This window comes from Brachycentrus maculatus, unplaced genomic scaffold (genome assembly GCF_059751285.1).
Source record: "Brachycentrus maculatus isolate JH-2025_06_01 unplaced genomic scaffold, ASM5975128v1 h1tg000683l, whole genome shotgun sequence".
NCBI classification, from domain to species: domain Eukaryota; kingdom Metazoa; phylum Arthropoda; class Insecta; order Trichoptera; family Brachycentridae; genus Brachycentrus; species Brachycentrus maculatus.
In genome coordinates, this window is record NW_028281415.1 from 550,001 (window position 1) to 568,281 (window position 18,281).

Here is an 18,281-nt window from a genome sequence, read left to right on the forward strand (position 1 = left end):
TTACATGTGTTGCCTCGGTACTCCAGGGGTGTGCATTCCTTACTTACCTGCGTGACATATAAAATCGCAACCAGTACCTACCATACCTTACTAAGAAGTACCTAAACTTACCTTACTACGTACCTCTACTGCCTACCCTAATTACTTCTCTATACACGCCACTGCAGTACACCCCACAAATTGGATGTCCGTCATAAATATTACGAATGTCCCGTAATTTAGGGTAAAATTTGTGTTACGACTAGATTACCATTTTCCTGGGAAGAATTGTTTTGCATAGGTATATTTCATTTTTTCAAACGTTTTAATAATGGACACCCTATGCAGCAGAGATGTTTTGGTATAATTATTAATGATTATGTTTCAACAAGAGCTAATTTCCTCTTATCTAATGTATTTTAATTGCATCGACTTTATTATTAAATCTTTTACTTGGTCTACTAGTATTGACTAGTTAGTGATTGTGCAAACATCATTTCCTCGGACTAAACAATGGAACGCGGGTCAACTGTGAACTTACTCCCAGAACGTAAGTTTTGAAGAACGCAGAACAGAAGGAGTTTTATGGCATCTGTGCAATAGTAATACTTCAACTACACTTACATTATTACGTTATGACGTTCTCTTAACCAACGCCGCTTTAACTCGGCTGTCCAAATTCAAAACACAGTAAGTGACATTTTTTTTGTAGTACGTTTTTTTTTGCATTTTTGGACTAAGTAGATTCTATTTAGTCCAAAAATGCAAAAAAAACGTACTACAAAAATATGTCCCTTACTGTGTTTTAAGTTTGGACAGCCGAACTGGCCTCTTCTAGGAATGCCTCGCGCCTAAAATACACGCAGACAAGTAGCAACTAGATGTAATGTTCATAAAATCATAAAAAATGGCGTGACTACGCTTTCAAAAAGTAGATTCAACACAAGAAGCAGCAGAAAACAACAGAATTTTTTTATTTTAAAAAAAAAATATTGTTATGTGTGGCTTTTTCCTGTATATATTTTTTACAGTTTGTGAAATGTTAATTTTTTAACGTGCAATTTTCTTTGATTAATTCGACAGTCACTTTGTGGTAAAACCTATCCATTTTTAATTTAAGTTTTACTTATTAAATACCACTATTTCTTAAAATCTACTGTGACACGTGTTTCGATGCATTCCACATCATTTTACCGTCTTTGTTACAGTGTTTGAAAATGATGCGGAATGCATCGAAACACGTGTCACAATAGTTTTTAATAAATTGTGGTATTTATTAAGTAAAACTAAAATTAAAAATTAATAGTGTGAGTTTCTAATACGGAATAAAAGTTCTGTTTTCTTAGTGTTTTGAAATAATTGTAACTTCTCTTTAACCGACTTTTTCGTTATCCGGCCCTGGGTCGCTCCCGTCAAGGCCGGTTAAGAGAGCGTCTACTGTATTCTAAGATGTTCCTAAAGGTTAGAGTTAAGTGAACAGGGTAACAAAGTTGAATATGAGATTAAACCTCCCAGAGAGCATGAAGCAACTTTATCGTCCGAGCAAAATTAGTACTAAAGGAGTATGAGAGAAAAATTATTTTCAACATTTTGAGTGTGTCCAAATACTTCACAAAATCTGGATTATCTCCAATTACAGCAGTTATTTTCATATTAATTTTGACAGTCTGGGCATTTACGGGGCTGACGACCGTCATAGGCTGGTTTAAGTGATCACTTTACACACGTGTAACATTCACCAATTCTACCCATTATTGACAACCACATCACTCGAATTCTCGGAAGTTCTTTCTTTTTATTATGCATATTTTGATTTTAATTTACAATCATGTGCCCCCACTACAATTTTCTGTGTCAAGGACACATTTTATGAAAATTATTTCATTTATACTTTATTACTATTTACTTGTTTGTTTTTAATCATCGAATCATGGATCATATGACCGAATGACATAATCTATTAGTTTCAATCTACTTCCATTATCTATATATTGATAACTGTTGTATACATAGTTTAGTTATTTAATGACTTTATGGATAAATGGATAATGGAAGCATGTTATAGAGCTCTATAGCGTAATACTAAAAGTTCCTTTGACCAAATATACTGAGCATTTTTTTTTTATATATTTGTTGACTATTATATATCTCTCTCTGGTCTCAATCCTGCGGATTGGTCTGCAGCAACTGATAACATCTCCTTCGCCATTCTAGTCTATTTTCCGAAACCCTCTTCAGCTCTTTATACGTCGAGCAGCCCATGTCCTCGTATAAATCGCTTAGATATTTGCACCATGGACGTCCTCTGGCATTTATTCCCCCGAAGTCCCCTCTATTATTATGTGGAGGAAACCCTCTCGTCTTAAAACGTGACCGATCCATTTGGCGCGTCTCTTGTTGATAGTCGCGAGTAGGTGCTTTCTTTCTTCGATTAATCGTAGTACCTCGTCGTCGTTGGAGATGTGGTCTCTCCAGGATATCCCGAGCATTATTCTATAGGTTCACATCTCAAACGCATTCAGCCTATTCTTATCTCTTTCAGATAGGCACCATGTCTCGCAGCCATACAGTAGCACATTCCATACATACTCCATATATACATATAAATACAGTTACTGCATACATTCATTGAAAAAATTATAAACATAATTAACTTTTTTTTGCAGAGACCCACCATGTGTCTTGTCGGTGGAGTTATTTTTACATATCGCTTACTCCTTTCAAGAACGTCATAAATCAAAAATCGTCAATTTTCAGTGGTGCATGTTTTCGGAATGCTTAGAAAATGTACTATATCCCAGCAAAAGAGGCATATTTTTAACTAAATATTTACCCGCTACAGGGCGGAAAGTGTTGTTTTTGCATTTTAAAGAAAATGTATTGTTTGATTATTTTTTAAGAATACTAAATATTTTTCAAATGGAGAAAAAACCTTCAGTTTTACCTAAAAATCTCTTTTGCACAGTAAAAATTTCAATATGTGGCTTGATATTTATTTTTAAAACATTGTATTATATTTTCAAACTTTAAAAACGTTCTCCTGAATAATCATTTTTTTTATTTATGACGTTCTTGAAAGGAGTGAGAGATATGTCTTATTTTTATTGTTTTTATCTATTTTAACCTAATATACACACAAAAAAAGAGAGAAACAAAATTAATAATTTGAAACTTTTTTTACAATTTTCATAAAATTAACTCTTGACTTCTCAATTTTTAAAACCTTATTTTATACCTTATTGAATTTTAAACCTCATTAAATTAGCTAAACGAAACAAAAATCCACTAAATGATCTATAAACCTTGTACATAATAAGCTAGGTAAATAATAAATGCAATTCCCATCTAAAAAAAAATTACCTGATTTTCATTGGAAATCAATGCATTCCAAATTTTCTTTGATGATATCTTAAGTATTCCGTTATATCTATAAGTATCTTTTATCTGCCAATCAATGTGGCTTGTTAAATTATATACCTGAGGTCAATAACGTAAACTAGATTACAATATGTACTGTTATCATTTACAATATAGGTGATTCCGAGATATCAATAATTGAGATTATAAAAAATCACAGGATTGCCTATCAAACGTATTATTGTTTTACTTTAGGAGTTGATGGCGGGACGGAAGCAGCCATGCATTCTGTCGTGGGGATGATTAAGAAATCTATATCAAAGTGTTGGTCCGTAAAAACACTTAAAAGAAAGATCCCTATTATAGAATGGCTACCAAAATACCGACTCGAACTTCTCATACAAGATTTGATTGCAGGTAATATATTATTTTTTAAAGTATAATTTGTATTTCTTGAATATTTTCCGCAGATACTTTGTGGCACATTTTATAAACTTTATAAGTTAATTAACTTTTTTTTCACCACTTTTTTTTTATTAATACAATTTAACTTACCGGTTTCGACAATGTCATCATCAGGGTTTATTTTAAATCAAAAACATTAAAAACAGGATTTTTATGGAGTATGTGGAAGCTTTTGGTGAGAGTATTTTAATGTTTTAATGTTTTTGATTTAAAATAAACCCTGATGATGACAAGGTATTGTCGAAACCGGTGGGTTAAATTGTATTAATAAAAAAAAAAGTGATGAAAACAATGTTAATTAATTTTAAAAAGTTTATAATTTGTATAATTAAAATGTAACTTTGTTTTAAAATCACTGTAAATTTAAAAAGTTTCATTTAAATTATAAAATGGAAAATCACAAAGTTAGTGCTTCAAATATAAATTATATATTTAATTTTTATGTTTTTACATTATTTTTTTTAAATGAAAATAATGTGGTGTGAAGTTCCTGGGTCAGTGTGTCTCCTGGCTTATCCTTGCTAAAAGTGTAAAGTGTTTTGTGATTACCCTATCCGGCTTCAACAAGGGGATTGAAATCTCCTATATTTGAATTTTAATTCGATAAAGTTTTATTATAAGAACTACTTACTTCATATTTTTGGAATCTTAAAAAATATTATTTTTATAAGTTCAAATAGTTAATTGTTTCAAAATGTTTTTTTGATAAAAAGCACAATCAGCCGATACCGCAAGTGTTACGTACTTATGTATCAGGACGTTCATTTTTGTCTGCTAGCGACATGTTATTTCATTCACTCTAATAAATGTGGTATTACCAGTAGGAAGGAGACAAATAGATTACTCCGCTTTCGTTTGATCTGATTTCCGGCCTCTCGGTCTCGCTTAGTCAGCACTTGGCTGCGAACTGGAAAAGACGTGGTATCTGTAACCCAGCTGGCGCTACGAGCTGGAGTTATGAGCTGCGTACTACGATTTCCATACAAATATGAACTGGGGTCTTTTGAAAACTCGCTTCGAATTATGTGTAGTTTTTGGATGATCATTACGAGAAAGGTTAAAACAGCTTTTAGTAACTAACCCATCATTGAGATTCTGAACAAACTAGCATTTTTTAAATTCAAAACGTATTATTATCTTTATGGTTTTTTGTACTATATTTTCCCAAGAAAGACAGATAATTTTTCGTTTATCTGCTGCCATTTTTTGGTGAAATACATTTTATAATGAAATTGATAATAAAAATACAATATAGCTAATACAATATAGCTAATAATATAAATAATAAGAATTTAATATATTGATTTTGGCATTCGTAATAACAAAACCCTGCGGCCAGTAGAATAAATTTGTGGAAAAATGTATAAAATTTGTGTTTTGTTCTTTACAAAAAAGGGATTAATAATTGAGCTTTAGTTTACCTGAAGAGGTATGGTAGCAACTGCAGTGTAAATTTTATTTCAAGTTGATTTTTCAGTGATGTCAACCAGATGTTACAAAGAGATAGAAATGTGTTAGAAAGAGAAATAAATACCTGCACTCTTTCCTCTTTCTTCCGATTAGGCTTTGTTTCTTCTTAAATTGACATATTTTAGATAGAGGTTGAGAGATTTATGAACACCTAGATAAGGCAGTAAAGATCAGAGGTTTCAAACTTAAAAGTCACCAAAGGCCGCATAAGGTATTTTGGGTACGCCGGCGGGCCACATCAAAAAACTCAAAAATCTCATTTTCATTTTTATCTAACTTCAAGTGAATACTTTATTATCAAAGACAATCACATGAGGTACAGTAGATCCAACTTTATGATTTTGTAAAAGAATATCATATTTTCCCATACAAAAAAATTATTTCAATGAAGAATTACAATAATGAAAAATATAACTGCGGGTATCCGCATGTGACCCGCGGGCCGCGAATTTGACATGCCTGGTCTAGATGATTCAATTATGAAATGCTGCTATCTTAATTGGGATTATTATGACGTAAAAAGATTAAAATCGACATAAAACCCACTTACAAAAGCATAAACTGATTGTTTATAATTTTATTATATGAATTAAATACCTTTTAAGCCCATGGAGTGTAATATTGTGTTTCCGAATTTTTTTAATCAGAATTTGTCATCTTAAATACTTTGAGATGGCAGACTTTGATAACGTTTTTATATAATTCGTCATCTCCACAATGGTGACATTGTATAAAGTGTCAAGGTAACTAATATGTTAAAGAAAGACCAATGTAAGACCTAATTGCAATAAATAAGAAACATAATATTTTCAAGATTGATAAAGAAGTTTTATTCCGATAGCTTTTAAAATAGCTCAGACTAATCAAGAGCTCTTGGAGTATCAACCGTTTGTAGTGTGTGAAGCGCATATGCACATATATGCAAGTGTTCATGCATTGAAGGATTTTTCATACTTTTTACTAGTCTGTTGCTCAACCATTATATCGACGTGCCCTACGTAACGTGCTCTAACTACATTTTTGTCAATTTTGAGATATTTGGTGTACGTTATCAACTGACCGTTATCTACAAATATAAATAAACAAAAAAAAAATGTAAAATAAATTACGCCTAGTTTTCAGGAGTATAAGACGCTATCTACATCGAATTTTCAAAATGAACTGAACTCCTAAAACCCAAACTACTTGATTTTGACAAAGCATAAAGTTTTAAAACGATGTAATACATTATGTTATCGTTTTTTTAATTTATAATACCAGTTTAGAATTTCAGATAAAACCGTTAATTAAAAAAAAATATATATTTTAAAAAAAACTTCTAAGCTCTCTCCAGTAAAGTAACAGATTTGCAGATAGAGTACTTTACGTAAGGGCCGTCGATATAATACACATCCTAAATATTCCGCACACTCTTCGTGGCTTACAATCAGTGTGTTGATTGGTTTGCTTCTTTTATGGTCATTTTCCATCTGTCTCCATCCTCCACTCGTCTCTTCAACTCGGTGTACCCGCTACAACGCATGTCGGATAATTTGGTGCATTTAGGTTAAGCGGGGTCGTCCTCTGTAGTTTGTGCCTTTGCATATGCCTTTCGCAATCGTAAGAAGTAGGCCTGGGTGTCTTATATTATGGCCACACACTGGAAGAAAATATTTTCTCATACAATATTTATTTTTTAAATTCATCACAACTTTGTTTTATCTTAAGGTATAAGTGTCGGATTGACTGCAATTCCACAAGGCATAGCGTATGCAGGAGTAGCTGATTTACCCCTTGAAGTATGTATTCTAACTCATTTACCAAACTTATGATGAATCAGCGTCTTTTTAAGGAAAATGAAAAGTAAAACAATCCATCAACACTGAACAAAAGTGAAATATTTAATTTGCGAGATTTCACAATTTCAGCGCATTTTACAATTTTGAATATACAAACTAACCTAACCTAACCTGATTTATGTTTCTTTCAGTATGGGTTGTATTCCGGATTTATGGGATGTTTTGTGTACCTGATACTCGGTAGCTGTAAAGATCTGACGATAGGTCCTACTGCGATATTGGCCCTAATGACACAGAAGTATGTGCTGGGCTATGGAGCTGATTTTGCCGTGCTTTTGACATTTCTCAGTGGATGGGTCATATTACTGTTAGGAGTCTTTAATTTAGGTCAGTCATACTAGATAACATATTTTGCACAAAAAAAGATTTTTCATTTAGACATCTCAACATGGATGAAGATGAATATGGAAGTCTGGGTGCTTAACCTGTTAACCGGGGAGTTCATTTTTTAATTACGCAACATACAACGGGCGCAAACTCCTTCACTAGGACGTGTCAGTACGTCACGCCCAGTGGACGTAATTTCATATATTACATTTATGCTTAAAGTAAATGAAAAGATAATGAAATACATATTTTTTTTTTACATATTTATACATATAAATCACAAAGAACAATACAAAATTACAGACAAATAGAAAATAATTAATGCGAGACATGTATGGTCTTCATACATGTAGACATGTTGTTGTTTGAAAATGTATGTCCAGCCCATTCCAGGGCGCAACACATATTTTAAGGACGTATTCATATGTCCTAACCCTTACCTGAAATTGTTTACGTTTGACGTATTTATACGTCCTGCCCGGTTAACAGGTTAAGTGATCACTATATGCACGTGTAACATTCACCATTTTACCCATGATTGACAATACTACTCAAATTCAAATCATATAATTTGTGTAAAGACTCCCATATTTTTCATCTGTTGACATTTCAATATGTAAAAAGAACTCCAAAACGGGGAAACCCAGATTTGTGAAAAGAATTTGGACACACCCAAGCTGTAAATAATTTTTCAGTTTTTGTTGCATCTGGCACCCTGTTATAATAGTAATTTTCCATCTCTATGAACATTTGAATATGGGACAAATGTAACGGAAATGTCATTCTTAATTAGCTGTAATTATCACATTAAAAACATACTACGATGAGCACACACAATTATGTTTTGTGATCTGAATAAATGTGTCAGTCAAATAAAGAAAAACTATTATGTTGAAGTGAGTAAATATCGACTAATTGAACAGTGCGTTCAAAACACCAAGGATATTTATACAACCACTCAAATATAAGAGCAGGTGTTTTTGTATTTTTATTTCAAACCATAATACGGTGATCTGCCAATATTTTTGGATTTTTTTTTCCATTATTAAAACATTGTTTTAATGTTAGATAGTTTTTAGGTCGATTTGTTTAGTAATACTATTTATTATTACAATTTATTTGGTTTACAAAAAGAGGACTAATTTTTTTACATTTTGGCAATTTATAACATTTTTTGAGGACACCTGGATATAGATACTACAAATTAATCTAAAAGTTTTTTTTAACACACTATGGACGGGAAAGGTATTTTTACCTGTTCGGTCGATTGTTGATATTTTTACCATCTGCGCCGGCCTCGTTTAAAAGTCAGAATAGAAGGAATTACATATTTAATGTTTTTATATAAAAATTATGTACCAATCTCTTTGTTAAGATCTTAACTATATGTACATAATTATCAAATCCCATTGCCAGCGGTCTGCATGTCGCTCACTCCTTTCAAGAACGTCATAAATCAAAAATTGTCAATTTTCAGTGCATGTTTTCGGAATGCCTAGAAAATGTACTATATCCCAGCGAAAGATGCATATTTTTAACTTAATATTTACCCGCTACAGGGCAGAAAGTGTTGTTTTCGCGTTTTGAAGAAAAGGATATTTGATTATTTTTTAAAATAAACTTGTTATTTTTTAAATGGAGAAAAAACCTTCAGGTTTAACCTAAAAAGATCTGTTACACAGTAAAAAGTTCAATAAGTAACTTGATACTTATTTTTAATAAATTGTATGATATTTTTAAACTTTAAAAACGTTCTCCTGAAAAATCAAGTTTTTTGATATTTGACGTTCTTGAAAGAAGTGAGCGATGTGTAAAAAACACCCGTCTGAAGTGTGTTAATATTATAAAGCTGCCATAAACCCTGTTCACTATTTCTTTCCCCTTTCCTGATGACTTATATAATTTAAACAGTTTGTTGCATATCCCTTTCTGTTAATATGTTGTGTAAATATGTTGCAGGTTTTATAATAGATTTTATTTCGATGCCTGTTACAACAGGATTCACAACGGCAGCTGCTATCACAATTGCTTTTACACAACTTCATTCTTTACTTGGATTACACGGCAAGTATATTAAATATTTATTTAATTCCTCATAGGATTTGATAAATTTTTACTTTTCTATCCTTACATTTAAAATTGCAGTAAATAAATATTACAAATCCATATTTTATCAGAAGTTCAAAATCTCGTAAAAGGAAGGTATGCTAGACTTTAAATGCAAAGTGAAACAGTTTAAATTAATACAACAAACCATAACACAGATTGCCTTCTCTTTTGATGTACAGTACAAACCACTACATGTTCTTACCAATTCCACAGCTTGTTATGCTACAGACATGGAAATGTCGTTTTATTTCATATTTCATTAAATAATGTGTGTAGGTATAAAGTTTATTTTTTTACATGGTCTATATAAAATTTAAGTTTTTTACATCAACACTTCTTGGTCTGAATTTTATATAAGAATAAAACAACAACTAAATAGCTTTTAAGACTTTTATTTTAACAGATGCCAGATTTCATCGTTATGGACAACATCATCAGGCTGATGATGTCAATAATGACGATTCCCAGTTGCTGCTCAAATATAATAGGAGTGGAAATAGCCATTTAGTTTTTGTTTTATTCTTATAATGTATATGAAATTTTATGAATTTTGAAGTTATTAATTTCCAATAAATATTAAGTATTTTTCTTTTTATATTTTCAGGTAAATCAAATACTTTTCTCGAAGTGTGGATTAATTTAATAAAATATTTTGACACTATAAACCTATGGGACTTACTCTTGGGCGTAGTAACAATAGTCATATTGGTCCTCTTACGGGTACATAGTTAATTATGATTTTTTTATTCAAATTACGCATTATAAAATTCCTTAAAATAAATATATTTCTCTTGTCCAGGAACTCAGAAAACTAGGAAGCCGTACATCTGGTCCCGAAGTTCCAACATATAAGAGTATTGTGTACAAATTAAACTGGCTGATTTCTCTGGCTAGAAATGCCATTGTCATAATCCTCGGATGTGTTTTGGCTTTTGTTTTGGAAAAATATGACCTGAAACCATTCGCAATGACAGGTTAGTTTCATTAATTTAACCCTGGGTGATTATGATGGCTTACGTATGATGAGTGCTGACATGCGATTTGAAATGTTCACAAGAAATTTAGCAACATATCGCTCACTCCTTTTTCAGAAAAAAACTCACAAAACTCGATTTTTCAGGAGATCGTTTTTAAAGTTTAAAAATATAATAAAATGTATTAAAAATAAATATCAAGCCACTTATTGAACTTTTTACTGTGCAACAAATCTTTTTAGGTAAAATCTAAATGTTTTTTATCCATTTGAAAAATATTTAGTAAATTTAAAAAAAAAATTAATCAATACCTTTTCTTCAAAATGCATAAACATCACTTTCTGCCCTGTAGCGGGTAAATATTAAGTTAAAAATATGCCGCTTTTGCTGGGATATAGTACATTTTTTGGGCATTCCGAAAACATGCACAACTGAAAATTGATGATTTTTTATATATAACGTTGTTGAAAGGAGTGAGTGATGTGATTCTTTGATTTGTCATTGCCCCTCACATGTTTGGTACTGCAAAAGAAAAAAAAAGAAAAACAGTCATCCCTATGTATTCTCGGATTTATATTCTTCAAATAATTTCAATAATTTGTAACTTTTACAATAAAACCAAAGTAATCTGTTTGGTAATGCTATATTTTAACAAACAAATGTTTGCGAAATCCATGCATTATGTTTGTAGAAGGATGACTTATTGGCTAAAAGTACAATCTCCATATTTCTGGTTTCGCTTTTCACACCTTTCGTGAAGACTAACGTTTTATTATTATATTTATTTTTAAAGTTTGAAAATGATGCGGAATGCATCGAAACACGTGTCACAGTAAATTTTAAGAAATAGTGGTATTTACTAAGTGAAACATTAATTAAAAATGGATAGATTTTACCACAAAGTGGCTGCCGAATTCCATTAACAAAATAACATTTAAGAAAAAATTAATAAATAAAAATAGAAAGCACACATTTCTAAAATGTTTAATCACTCAATGCATATGAATGAATGAAAATATTAAAAAATCTATCAAACAATAATGCAATCAAAACATTTAAAACGCTTAGTGGAAGGAGTTGTCAAGAAGCATGCTGTCCACCATGCGCAATGTTTAGTATTACAAGTGTTGCTGTTACGTTCAACATTTGGTGCTACAAAAGTGGTAAAGAAGCTGTTTTTGAAAAAAAAACATTTCATCTCTTACACTGTTTTGAAATTCCACATTGTGTTAAAATTTGAAATCAACCGGTGAATTAGGATTTTTAACAAACAAAAATTTGCATTTTAATTTATATAGATTTATTGGAGTCATCATTATGAATTATTTTCAGGGCAAGTGGATCAGGGGTTGCCGCCTTTTGGTCTACCTCCCTTCTCCACCAACGGATCTAATAACGAGACTTACAACTTTGTGCAAATGGTGGAACATTTGGATTTTAGCATTCTCACTATCGCACTCATTTCTATCCTGGAAGCTGTCGCAATTGCGAAAGCTTTCTGTGAGTATCTAGAAATATCGGTCGTGTAAAGGCAAAGGGGTATATCTGTCTCAGACGAAATTTTACAGGAGAGCAAAAAAAACTTGTGATATTAAATAACTCATTTGTTTTATGTATTTTTATATGTATGGTACATATCTTAAGAAAACTAAATAAGTATCGCAACTACAGCTTTATTCTTTTGCCAGATTATGGAAAACACTATTTCAGACATTTTGTGGAACAAACTTATACATAAAATGAAAATTTTTACAGTTATACCCCTTTGCCTTTACACTACCGATATATTTTTGGGAGTTATTAATACATATTTTTGGCCAAAAGTGTTGTGTTGTCCGCATATCGTATATTGGACAGCTTTACACCGCCAATAGACACTTCTCTGTTCCATTCGTATTTATGTAAAAATGTTTGTAATATGTACAAAATTTTGTTTTTTGTTATCGAACCCAGAACCTCATGAGTGAAGTCAAACGAGCCAATCAAGAATGGGTATTTCTTCTATATCCTATTACTTATGAAATTAGCAGTTTTACCATGCGATTGTTTAATATCCAATTATTTAAGATGTCGGACAGTAGAGACTGCTGAATTAACTGCTAGAGTGCTGAGATGTGATATATCAATTCTAGTACACTTTGCCAAAAACACGACTGTTTTTATACCGATGATAATGCCAGTATATATTATCGGTTGATCTGGGAATTTATGTGTTTCTAAAGTTCAAAATTATCAATAATATTCGCAAATAAACAAATTAAACTAATTTTTAGTGATAAATAGAAATATATTATTTGTAAAAACCTATTGTTTTTGCCCTTACAATGTCAGATTCCTCCGATAGTGATGTTGAAAGCAACTGTCAAACATTTTACGATAATGTTTGTTGTACTAAAAGAAGTAATAGTGACGATGAAATTAGAATGTTTACCAATTAGAGGATAATGAAATTGACAGTGAAAAATCCAAGGATTAGCCAATTTCATACGACCTTGACACATTCTTGTGAACAAAATTTTTCTGTTTTTTTTCTTCTCGTGTTGGATTTATTTTTAAATACATATAAGTATGTTTATTACTAATTGCTGTTTCATTTGTGTACTTTGATATGTTCTCCACCAATACCAGAAAGAAATGCTAAAATTGGTCAATGTTAGAGAAAAATATATTCGATTTTGTATACACCTAATAAGAGGATTTTTTTTAAAACCAGCAATGTCTTCAGCAATTTTATCACACATACAAAAAAAAATTGGTACTAAAATGGTTGTTTGATTGTTGCAGCGAATGGTAAGATTGTGGACTCCACTCAGGAAATGATAGCTCTCGGTATGTGTAATATTGTGGGATCATTTGTACGGAGCATGCCTACCACTGGATCCTTCACCCGGACTGTCATCAACAATGCTTCTGGAGTCCAGACCACCTTGGGAGGAATCTTTACAGGTAACAATTTTTTGTGAATAAAACCTAGATACTTAATACATATAATTAATGTGTTTTAAAATTTAATATTATATACTAATTTATGATGCTGGATGAGAAAATTATTGGTATTATAAGGGTTTATCGCTAATGATGATTTGTAATATTGATATGAAATCAAATGTGTAATAAATGAGATTATGTATTTAACGGCAGGCGCTGTGGCGTAGTTGGGTAGACGCTCGACTGCAAAACTGGCATCGTGGGTTCGATTCCCGCCAATTGCTAAATGAATTCTCTACTGGTCTGGGTGTTTGTGATGTGTTTTTCACATTTACATTCCTATCCTTACTATCGTACCTGTAGACAAGCATCTAAAAAATAAGCTTTGCTGATTATCCCTTTAAAAAAAAAACACAGTGTCATAATTCAGAATATGTAAAGTGAAATAAAGCTGAGAAAAACCAGATTAAAAAGAAGATTATGACACCCTACCTTCAGGTTATTTTCAGACATATTTTTTTTATATACAAGCAAAAAAATCACGTTTGTTATCACAAAATATTGTCAGGTATGAAACCTGACAAAAATTTGTCAGTGGATCCGGTATCTTTTCTCGTGCGCGTAGGTCGCGCGTATCATGTACATTCGTATGTGCAGGGTGGTTAAATAGATTTTGAATAGATTTGAATAGACTAACTACTTTTTATCTAGGACGGATATGTGATTGGAAAAATATTGTGACTTTAATTTATTGGTTTGGCATTAACTTTGCAAAATAACACTGTGATTCAAATGTTTGAATTTTCACCTGTTGGTGAGAACATATGTAGTTCTTGAAACAAGTCGTGTTTGCATTAATACATTGTTTTGTCAGGTGTTTTTTTCACTAACCCTGACCCTAATTAGTATATTTAACTAGGGTCGTAGTATGTAAAAGATACTTTTAAACGTGTCCGCAAACAATCTGTAAATAAATTTTAAAATGTGGTCTTATACGAGTGGTTTATTTTGAGGTATTTAATTTTCAGGAATTTTGGTGCTTCTTTCTCTGAGCTTTTTAACATCATCCTTCAAATACATCCCTAAAGCCGTTTTGGCTGGTCTCATCATAAGTGCTATGGTCTTTATGGTTGAATTTGAGGTAATCCCTCTCTTTTGGAAGACTAAAAGTAAGTTAAAAATCTTTTTAAATACGATGGATATATGAAATAATTTTGTTGTCAAGTTAAATATGTGCATATTTGTTATTTCAGAGATAGAACTCCTTCCATTCTTTGGCACCGTTCTGGCATGTCTGTTTATCGGTTTGGAGGTTGGAATTCTTGTTGGTGTTCTGCTAAATATCCTCATAATCCTCGGAGCTACTGCGCGACCTTCTATTCATACTCAATTATTAAAGGTACGCAGAGAGAATGGAATGCCACACCAATCTGTCTTTACAAACAAAAAAAAAACAATATTTGCCTCTTCCACATTTATGCATTTCTTCATAGACTTAATCTCCAAAACCCTTATCCGTACCCGATGGTATATAGGGCAATGCATCATATAAATGCAGTATTATCTTGATTGTTAAAACATGAAGGAAAGGTGATTAGCCCTCCGCTTCAGGTGCCAGTCCAGGGTAATATTGAATAAATGAGTGAAAAATCACTTATATTTATTTGACCCACCCCCTGGGAATCAAACCTGGGACCTCCAGCACTCAACGATTATTCCGACTCCTGACCTGGTCATGGTCTTACAACCAGTCATTGGCTGGTTTGAATATCACTTCAAACACTGTGTAAAATTTACCATTCTACCTGTGATTGGAAACTGCATTATTCAAATTTCGAAAGCTGTATACATATTTTAAGTAATGGCACCATTTACATTTTGGGTGAAAACTTCATTGAGATTATTTTTCCCAATCATTTCAAACGTTACAAAATGCTTTCACCTCATATTGTTTTTTCATCAACATTGATATATCAATTAAAATCGTTTTAAAAAATGGACAAAGAAGCAACAGCCAACTATAATATGAATTGTCATTTCGTTATTGAAGGTGAATTCTAGAGATGTTCTGCTTGTGAAACCGGATGACAGTCTTTTATACTGTTCCGCCGATTACTTTTCTAAGAGCGTTATGAAGGTCGTCTTCTCCCCGGACCAAATCCATAACACATCACTCCTCATTGTCATTGATGGAACTTCGGTGAAGAATCTTGATGTCACAGTTGCCAAGGTATGACCAAATTTAATTTTGAACAGTCTTTTCATTTAGACCCACCAAGCCACCTAGCGTCTTATTGGTGAAGTCTTTTTTTTTTATTTTTCTTATCTATCATACTTTAACATAATACATACACAAAAAAAGAAAAATTAGAAAAAATAGATATACAATTTTTAAAATATGTATTAACTATTGATCTTTTACCATTTGTGGCTTCATTTTGCCTTTTCTTCATATTTTTGTTTGCCTTCTTTCTGCTGGCAACTAAATACAAAAGTGTTCTACTTCTATAATTTTTATTCAGTATTGGGATCCTCAACGCTTGTTTTGGGTGAAACGGGTATCAAAGTCGTGCACTAAAGTATTTTTATACTTTTTATTAGTTTGTTTCTCAACTACCGATAATATCCATCCACAATATTCCACATATTGAAGGTGACTTAACCAGTTGCCAGTTTATCCCGAGCGTGACTCGGGCAAGGAGTTTGTGATGCATTGATGAGTCCTAATGCTGCTCGGGCAAATCGTATTCCAACTTGGTGGTATTAATTTGCCTGAGTCAAATATATTTATGTATTTATTTTTATTGACTAACCCGAGCAGTGTTTGGGTAGTCTTGTTTCAAGCTGCTTAGTGATGATTTCCTGCACCGACAAATTTTCTCGACAAAATTCGACTGTTAAGTGGTTAATATGGTTATATAATAATATTGTACAATCCCTTTGATTACATTCTTGTATATAAGTGAATAATTTAATTTTGTAAATATTTTTATACATTATAATTTAATATTTTTCGATACCACAGATTTTGTACGATTAACCTGTTAACCGGGCGGTCCACTGTCCAATTACGCAACTTGTAACGGGCGCGAATACTGATTCACTCCGTGTCTTAAATTCATGTCGAGACATGTATGGATGACTAACACCTTTGTTGTTCGAAAAATATACGTCCATATATATATAATATAAAAAACATATATTTCAAGGACGTATTCATATGTCCTACCCGTACCTGATATTGTTTACGTTTGACGTATTTATGCATCCCGCCCGGTTAACACGTTATGTAGTGTAAAATTGAAAAATTCAGAGTATTCCAAAATTACTAAAAATTTATCAAGTTGTAAAAAAAGTCCTCAATTGAAGCACTTCTTTTTTATTTCAGAGCTTTAAAGTTTTACTGAAGACCTTACAATCCAGGGAACAAAAGGTTTTCCTTTGGAGATTTAATTCCTCGTCGCAAGAACTCTTAACAGGGGTTCATTCCGACGCCGCTGAATTGTTTGTTGAACACCAAGAGTTGGAGCAAATTGTAATGAGTCATAGTGATATTCAACCAATCCTGAAGATAGCCGCAACGCTCCAAGAAAACTAAAATATAATTAGTACATATTGAGGAGGTATTTACTAAGTAGAATTCCAAAATCTATTATTATTAATGTAAGTCGAAACACAATTAACAACTGTTTTGCCTTGCGATGGCATTGCCTTATTTTTTTTAGCTTTTCACACTACTAGACTGTTCTAGTCAGTAGTGTGAAAACCAAATTAGGATATTTATTGATTTGGCATATTAATTTGTAGAACTCCATTTCAATTTATGTATTAATTTTAAATCAAACACAGATTTTTTGAGTCTACTAAGTTGTATTTTATTAACAAAAACACATAAAAAAAATAATATTGTGACAATTGTTTCCCCTTGTTAGGGCATTATCAAACCAATGTGAAGATCAAATGGACTACGGTCTTTATGTAGCTATACAATTTTAAGTGACAGTTTTAACAAACATGTGCAGCAATAATTTATGTGAGACAACAGTAGCTAATGGGGGACGTAGGTACGTACCCTTATATTTATTTTCTGGGAAAGGAAGAATTTATTGACATCATGCAAGCGTATAGATAGAGAGAGATGATGTACAATAATATTCTATTTAGATATGTTTAGCAGTGGTGAAGATATAAGGTTGGTTTATTAAATTTTTTATGTGTTTTTGTTAATAAAACACAACTTAGTAGACTCAAAAAATCTGTGTTTGATTTAAAATTAATACACAAATTAGGATATTTAAGATGTTCTTGGAAACCATAAACAACTGCATAGAAATTAAACACATTATGTAGAATCGCAAATCGTGTATTGATTTATATTAATAATAATAATATGTAATAACATTCCATAATTTGTTATGAATTTCTGTATTATCCAAAGTGATTTATATATCGCTCACTCCTTTCAAGAACGTCATAAATCAAAAATGTCATAAATCAAAAATCGTCAATTTTCAGTTGTGCATGTTTTCGGAATGCCCATAAAATGTACTTTATGCCAGCAAAAGAGGAGATTTTTAACTTAATATTTACCAGCTACAGGGCAGAAAGTGTTGTTTTTGCATTTTCAAGAAAAGGTATTGTTTAATTATTTTTTTAAATAAAGTAAATATTTTTCAAATGAAGAAACCTTCAGGTTTTACTTAAAAAGATCTGTTGCACAGTAAAAAGTTCAGTAATTGGCTTAATATTTATTTTTAATACATTGTATTATATTTTTTAACTTTAAAAACGTTCTCCTGAAAAATCAAGTTTTTTGATTTATGACGTTTTTGAA

At 31.7% G+C, this 18,281-nt stretch overlaps 1 protein-coding gene across 3 annotated transcripts in view; it reads left to right on the forward strand.

Annotated features, from left to right (window-relative positions):
• Positions 1–17,806, forward strand: part of LOC148300638 (sodium-independent sulfate anion transporter-like) — an 18,668-nt gene extending 862 nt beyond the window's left edge. For 2 of the 3 annotated variants that reach the window (XM_088274502.1, XM_088274503.1), the window contains exons 2-14: positions 445–529; positions 3,592–3,753; positions 6,979–7,049; positions 7,241–7,436; positions 9,396–9,500; positions 10,150–10,265; positions 10,345–10,519; positions 11,852–12,019; positions 13,304–13,465; positions 14,476–14,616; positions 14,701–14,846; positions 15,498–15,677; positions 16,836–17,806. In XM_088274502.1, coding sequence (XP_088130628.1) covers positions 493–529; positions 3,592–3,753; positions 6,979–7,049; positions 7,241–7,436; positions 9,396–9,500; positions 10,150–10,265; positions 10,345–10,519; positions 11,852–12,019; positions 13,304–13,465; positions 14,476–14,616; positions 14,701–14,846; positions 15,498–15,677; positions 16,836–17,045 — 1,869 coding nt within the window. In that variant the 5' untranslated portion in view covers positions 445–492 and the 3' untranslated portion in view covers positions 17,046–17,806. Of the gene's footprint in view, positions 1–280; positions 530–3,591; positions 3,754–6,978; positions 7,050–7,240; positions 7,437–9,395; positions 9,501–10,149; positions 10,266–10,344; positions 10,520–11,851; positions 12,020–13,303; positions 13,466–14,475; positions 14,617–14,700; positions 14,847–15,497; positions 15,678–16,835 lie in introns of those variants that run through there. The other variant, XM_088274501.1, reaches the window with a different exon arrangement.
• The last annotated feature ends 475 nt before the right edge of the window (positions 17,807–18,281 follow it).